Below are 7,879 nucleotides of genomic sequence, written 5' to 3' on the forward strand. Positions count from 1 at the left end.
CAGTGAGCGCAAGCTACATTAAAGTGATTATTACTTTTTGAATATGGATATTTTTCTTACAAAAATGCATCGATTTGCTACAGAGGCCTTTGTTCGACCCATTCGAAAATTTAGTTAAATTTATTTTATTACGTGTGAAGAAAGAGACAGCAGAGTGCTGCGAAAGACTTGCAGAGCAATGTAGGAAATCACTTGCCAATTTTTGTGATGACTGAGGCTTTTTAGAAATTTAGTTGCCATGGTGAGTTACTGCAGAGTCAGATGATTTGAAACTACACTGTTTTCTTCTCTGTGCCAGTCATGCGTTATGTTCTCACTGGTGGAGTGACACATATCACAGTTAAATAGTGTTACCAACTGTCATGAACATAATTGTCAACCATTGTTATGTGGTGAAGCGTATCACCTTATTATTGCTTTTATATGTCACACATCTAAGTACTAAGGAATGATACTTTATTAGTCATTGTCAGTTATACAGTAATGTGTTAACATACAAAATGTTACTGCTGTGTAGATGAAGTGCAGTTCCTTCTTAGCTGATTAGCAGACGGTAATAACACCTAGTTTTGTGAATTTATGTGCCAACATAGATTTTTAAATAGAAATTTTATATAGAAAGAATAAAACAGTGAGGACAGAGAATTTATTCAAGTACTCATGATGCAATGCTATTTTAATGCTATATCAATGCATTTAGCACCTGGTTAAACTTGATTGCAGGTGGTTATGAGACTAAAACGGTTTAGTTAATTCACTCTAACTGTCTCTCTCTTTCTCAGTCACTCCCTTCTCATTCTCTCTCTTTCTCCTGCTCTCTCTACAGAGTAAATCTGGCTTTGGCCTATACTGAACTAACAGAGGAGTTGGGCAAGTTGCAGGCTCTGACCTCGAAACAGACAGAGATATTGCGGAAAGTCTCACAGGAGCCGGCAAGCCCAGGTATGAGGACAAGGGCCCGGTAAAGCATCTCCATATGTGGTCCATAATACACATTCAGTCAGAGACATAGATATTTAAACAACTGTGATTACACTTTAAACAGTCATGAATATACACTATACTGTATGTCCAAAAGTATGTGTATATTCTACGAATATACCTTCTAATTATTGGTTTGTATAGTAGAAAGAGCTCAGTGTCTTTTCTAATGTGGCATTGTCACAGGATTCCACCAGTACAATATTTTACAGAGAAATATTTTATAAAATGTTTGTATTATAAAAAATATATCTATACTAACCCTAACCCTTTTTCTAAAAATATTTTAGTATTACTTAATATTCTAATGCCTTAACTGTTGGACCCACGGCACTCAATGAAGTCCTTTGAGATGAATTGGAACATCCACTGCCAACGCCTGACCTTACTGATGCTCATACATTTTGCCATGTAGTGTAATGAAGACCTGGTTTAGGTAATAATCATATTTTCATACTTTAATGAACCTCTTTTGTAATAAAACCAATTTGTCAAACTCATCAAAATTCAGCACAGTGGGTGTGTAAACAGGCGCTTTTTTTAGCACTGCATGCTTGTTTGCTGTCTGGTTAAATTCCACAAGGAATATTTTTGCTGACATGTTCTGATCGCCTCTCATGTTGAATGTCTCTTAAGAGTTTGAGAACATAAACAACTCCCCCTTATCTTTTTACCACCTCTGCTCTCAACCGCACAACCCATTTGATATAGGAAACCAGACCAAAAAGCAGAAGCGGAGATGGAGGGGAAAAAAAACTTACTGATTCATAGATAGAAGGACTGATTTCTCTAAATAGCTGATTGCAATCTCACGATTGCAGGAAGCTGAGTATATGCACATTAGACTTATAATTGAGAGACAGATGCATCTTCTGTACAGGATCTTGTGTGCCTGTTGCTAGTCAGAAAGTTGTTTAGAAGTAGCCTGCTGGTGTGAATGCACAGGAAAACAATATGAAAATATCTCAAAGAGGAAATGTGAGGGGAAAGAGGAAGTCATTACAGACGTCTATCTGTCCATTAGGGACTGTGCTCTTTACACCACCCTTTAAAATATTCTTCCGAATGAACCATGCTACCTTTAATGAAATCAAATATTCAAACATTTTATATATGAATTTAACTATATAAATTTAACAGAAACTATGTCATTGCCCATGTTTTAGTTTGTTGTTACATAGACCATATTCACTGTGTCTTAATATGTGTTAACTTAACTATGTGTTCAATTTTGTGTGATTTTGTGCAGATGTAAGTTGTAATATGTTGTGTGTCTTAGTTCAATTGTGTGTGATTTTGTGCAGATGTAAGTTGTAATATGTTGTGTGTGTGTGTGTGTGTGTGTGTGTGTGTGTGGTGTGTGTCAATGCATGTTAATTTCTTGTGATGGCATAATTTCAAGCAACAGTATTTTACATGAAACTATTTAAATATTGTCATGATGCATTTTTCGTCTTGTCTTTGTTACTGCTGATGAAAATAAATCATCATTACATTTGTGATATACGGAGCCCCGAAAATATATTTATTATGGCCACAAATTAGAATTTGTTCCCACAACTTATTAATTTTCTCCTTCATTTTTGTAAATGATGGCCACATTATACTAATTCATTCTTCCGTTTTGATTTAATTAAAATGAGGGAACAAATTAATACAACATGGCCACAGTTTTCTAAAATGAGGGAGCAAGTTCTTAATTTGTGGCCACGATTTAAATAAAATGAGGGAATGAATTAAAAAGTTGTGGGAACAAATTCAGGCTTCGTTAAAACATGGCTTTATAGTGATAAAACAAATGTAGCATCAGATTTTTGTTGTGACATACATCCAAGTCTAACAGATTAATTATAAAGTAAAAAGTAGGATGGGAACTTGGTTCTATTTATCGGTTGCTGATTGGATTTTGAGATGTGGAGGAGGCAAAAATGAAGGCAGATGAATGTGAGATTGCAGAGGCAGAGTTTAAGCGACTAAATGAGGGAAAAGTCCAGCAGACATCACCAGAGAGAAGTCTGTCATCTGACCAGTAGTTATATTTTGATTAAATATATGACTTATATGACTAATATATGAGGCTGACTTTAGAGAAATTTCATCAGTAATTTTTTGGCAAGATTTGGTTACACTTTATTTCGATAGTCCACTTTACACATTCTATTAACTATAAGTAACTTTGTAACTACATGTCAACTACATGTCAACTAATTCTCATTGATTTGCAACTACATGTCTACTAACTATCAGAGTAGACTGTTAGGGTAGGTTTAGGGTTAGTAGAATGTTGACAAAGAAAGTGTTAGAAGATATTAAGCAGACAGTCTACTAATACTCTACTAACTGCTAGTTGACATGTAGTTGCAAAGTTGCTTACGGTTAATAGAATGTCTAAAGTGGACTATCGAAATAAAGTGTTACCCAAGATTTACACTGATCTCAGGCATTTAATCAATGTGTTTGTTTAAACGTGTCTTGTGTCTTATATTCATTCTACAGAACGTTTTTCACTTTCTTATGTCCTGTGTTTATTTTCTAGTTCAGCGCCACTCTCCTGTCCCTCACCAGAGGCATTCTCCTGTTCCACAGCGACATTCCCCAATCCAACAGCGGCATTCCCCCATTCAACAGCGTCATTCTCCTATTCCCCAGCGACGCTCCCCTGTTCTGCAGCGTCTCTCTCCGGACATGCACCGTCGCTCACCTCTGCCTGAGCTCAGCAACGGCCCCGCATCCTATTCCTGCAGGCCCACTTCCCACCACTTGAGGGCCAGTTTCCAGGGAAGACGCAGTTACTCTGAAGTAGCCGATCCGTCGGCTTATCAACGGCCCCCGCGGTTCACTCTGGACCCGGTGTCCACTTTGCCGAAACCTCGACCATATGTCGACAGCTACCACAAGCAGCAGCAGCAGCAGCAACAACAACAGCAACATGGAGGAAGCCAGCACATGTTAGTTCAAAGACAGAGCTCTCAGTCCGGGGTTGGAGGTGATGGGGGATTGGCTGAATCTCCTCGGCTGACCAGGGAGCTGTCTTTCCACCACTCGGATGTGTCCCACTTGCATTTTGAGCCTCAGCACAGCCCAGCACCTCTGCATCCATCTCCACAGCCTCCACAGTCCTCAGAGGATGAGGAGGAATGGTCCTGCCCTCATCCCATCAGTCCTCCACGAACACTGGGGGTGTCGAGCCCCTCATCAATCTCCAGAGGCCCCGCCTCTTGTTCTGCTTTCCCCATTCCTTCCCGTCCCAACACCCTAAGCTGTCACCCACCTGGATACCTGCATGCAGAGCACGCCCAGTCTTGGCCATCCATCAATGTGAGTAGCAAATCATAATCAGTGGCCAGACTAACCTACATAGGCTCATTGGAAAAAAAATGTGCCTGTGGTGACATTTCTGCAAAATTATGTTACGTTGCTTCTGGCTCATTTTGTGACACTTTCAAAGTGAAATGTATAGTGAGTGGCGCTAAAAGCAAGTTCAGTTTTATCCAAAACAGATGAACATAAATCTGACTTGTACCCCAAGCACGCCATATTGAAAGTGCAATGGTTTTAACAGGTGAGCTTCCGAGCAAGTTTACTACATCAGAAAAGCCATCCAGATGGAGATGGTTATGTGATGCGAACATCAAAATATCAGTTTACAAATCATGCGTTATTGTAAAAGTATTTTTAGGTCATAATATAGTATTGTGCATAGAACCGCAATTTGGCATAGAACAAAAAGTATTAATTGATAATCTCCTCCTGTAATCATAATCTGTGTGAAAAGGAGTAAAAGTTGTTGGTGTTTGTATAAATAGATATGTTATTGGAGTTTTGCAAAAATGTAGGTAGAGGCACATTTTTCCAATAAACCTATTTTGAGAATATAACAAAGGTGAAATGTGTAATTTCTACACCATTTGTGTCACCCAACAGAATTACAAAAGATTTTTTTTCAGACTGGATTCGTCAAACTTGTGCAGCATTCAGAATTAAATTGAGAATATTTTTAAGTAAAAAAAGAAAGGTTTGCTAAATCAAACTTTAAATGGTGGCTTGACAAAGCCACGTCTTAATGTTTAAATGTCTTCAAATTTGAAATGTCACCTGATTTTGTTTCCTAATTACTTTTTCGTATTTAATAAATTTGTAGAGCAGCATGGAATAACAATTAATTTCCAAGAATACCATTACTCATCAAATTTTTTGAAAATCCACTTCCTGTAAACCAACTTCCTGTAGAGTTTGGCCAATTAAATAAATAAATGAGAACTGACTTGAAAGGGAGATTCCAAATGCACAACTGAGGTGTCTATTATTGGCTGTACAAACAGATAACCCCACCCCCAAACTCACTCCATTGGTTGAGCCACCGTTGCGGTGTCTGGTCTAACCAACACAGAAATATTTTGAAAGAACCATGGAGACACAGTGTTTACAGATGTCAGAGAAATTCATAATCAAATGGCTTACATATAGCTGTCTATGCCAATCAAGCTGGAAAAGGAGAAGATAGTTTAAATTCAATAAAATACACATTTCACCTTTATGGTATCTGTTCGATTTTAAAACGTGGATTTTAAACATTACGGCTGTCAAACATATCACTGTGTCCTTTACAGCTGTGGATGGAGACGGAGGAGGAGGGTGACGTCAGGAGCTGCCCGCTGTGCCAGCTAATCTTCCCTGTTGGTTACCCTGATGATGCCTTGATCAAGCACATTGACTCGCACCTGGAGAACAGCAAGATCTGACACCCACAGCCACGCCATGACCTTCTGTTGTTCCACAGTTACATTCACTCTCTGATCCCGGTATTTTTAGCTGGGTGCCTTCAGACAGAATGTAGGCGATGCACCTGTGGCCATTCTCACAATTTGGCTCATATATCTATATATCTTGCTGCTTTTCAACACAAAATTCTTGAAAAATTGTAACTTTCTTTTTTAAACACTGTTTATCAGCAATTACACGCACGAAACCAAACTGACTGAGCATACTGCATATGAAGGCTCTCATTTCAGCTTTTAACTACAGTTCCCATGATTATTTGCATTATTTACACTTCAATGTGGTCATATTAGACATATGGACAATGGTTGCATTATTTGAATTTCAGCACTTTATATAAGCACTTAATATCCAGTTTACCTTTATCAATATTACTAACACTGAGGCTAAAAAGTAAAACCTTATAGATATAATTTATTTTTAATACTCCAGGGTCTTACCCTTAAACATATCTTAGTTTGGCAGGACTTCCTTTTAACACACCTGGATTATTTGTAATTATCTGTAAATTCACAATCACATCTATTTTGTTTGTCTTCCGGGGCGTTTGGCTGTACAAAAAGGGACGAATTTTTCTTAAAATATTCTTAAAGAATTTCCTCTCATAATATACATAATGATTGCAGCTCTGTGCACACCGTTTTAGCCAACCACTGACAAAACACCAGTTACTGTTGTTTCTCAAGACTTGATTTCCATAGTACACTTAGACAGTGGATGGTTTTGATCATTTTTGATGTAATTACTTAAGAAAAATTGCTTTAACAAAATATATTTGTTCTTCTGATCACACCACAGAGCGCAATCTGTTTTATCAGTTCAAACTTTTTTTAATGTACTGTAAATGTATACCTGTATTTAAAGCCAATTATATGTATTAACCTGTAAATTCAGCTATATAATATAGATGTGCATTTTTCAAGCTTGGATAAGAGCAAATGGATTGCTGAAGATTAAAAGAAAACTACTGGAACTGCTAATTCAAGTTTTGTATTGCTGTGATCTAAATGATCACAGCACCCAGTTGAGTGTTTAATTAGCTAAGTGTTTAATCATATTACTATTCCCTATTATTCCAGGTGTACCTTATATTATATGTTAAAGTCTTCTTTCTAGGTATTTTCCCTGATTCTGCAGACTTTGTGAAAATGAGGGCACTGGATCTGCTACTAACCCAAATACAGAGGAGCTAAAATAGGAAAGTAGTGTGTCCAAAATAAGAAGCTGTCTATCAAATAACTGGTTGGAGGTTTCATTCAATTGGCCATCTAATTTTATGTGGCAATTGCTAATATTCTGGAAAAATGCCATTCCAGATGTTGTAAATACAGGTGCATCTCAATAAATTAGAATGTCGTGGAAAAATCGTCTATGATGTCACCATTCAAAATAGCCTACATGAAATACTAAAAAACAAGTGCGGATAAACTGAAATGCCATCAATATAACCAAAGACACAGCCTGCTTGTTTTTTCATTTCTTTTCACATGATGACCAAGTACCACTTAAGAATATTACACAGAAATATGGTGCAACTGGAACACGTGGAAAAACATTTTTTAATGAATAGTGTGCAGATGTGGACAGATGCAGCTGAAGTGTAAAGACAATTCGTTTTTGCATAATCACCCACAAGTTTCCATATCTAAATATATATAACTTGTCTTGCACCCTTGTCCATGAACATGCAGAGTAGAAGCAAAGTAAAATTCAGCCACTATTCACAAAGATTCGCTCAGGAGTTATTTAAAGAGCTATTGTTGTTACCTTGCTCCTCAAGACAGTGTTTTTGTTTTTGTTTTGTTTTTCGCAAAGGCAAATTAGCAAACCGAATGCTTTTCTGGATGCTCCAAGTGTATGATCTCTCTTTTGCCCTGTAGTTTGTTGTGTGTTTTTTTGTGATATTCTTTAATATTTGTGAATATGGCTCCTTGACCATACACAACTAACTTCCACTGGGATAATGTGAGAACTCGACAAATCTATTGAAGAGCCAAGAGGACACTAATGGGGTAGAGATATTTTGTCATACCAACAAGGTACTTTAAAGAAAGAAAGGGGGAAAAAGGAAAAAAGACGTGAAAATGAATGCATATTGTGTCAAAATATATTCTGTAAA

General features: G+C 37.3%; 1 protein-coding gene across 1 annotated transcript in view; it reads left to right on the top strand.

The window, feature by feature from the left end:
• The window catches only part of LOC107677885 (TANK-binding kinase 1-binding protein 1-like), a 60,338-nt gene extending 53,255 nt beyond the window's left edge, over positions 1–7,083 (top strand). The window contains exons 8-10 of the mRNA XM_016472951.1: positions 827–942; positions 3,518–4,299; positions 5,592–7,083. Coding sequence (XP_016328437.1) covers positions 827–942; positions 3,518–4,299; positions 5,592–5,723 — 1,030 coding nt within the window. The 3' untranslated portion in view covers positions 5,724–7,083. The remainder of the gene's footprint in view (positions 1–826; positions 943–3,517; positions 4,300–5,591) is intronic.
• The last annotated feature ends 796 nt before the right edge of the window (positions 7,084–7,879 follow it).

The sequence above is a fragment of the Sinocyclocheilus anshuiensis genome, unplaced genomic scaffold (assembly GCF_001515605.1).
Source record: "Sinocyclocheilus anshuiensis isolate Anshui unplaced genomic scaffold, SAMN03320099.WGS_v1.1 scaffold1302, whole genome shotgun sequence".
Taxonomy (NCBI): domain Eukaryota; kingdom Metazoa; phylum Chordata; class Actinopteri; order Cypriniformes; family Cyprinidae; genus Sinocyclocheilus; species Sinocyclocheilus anshuiensis.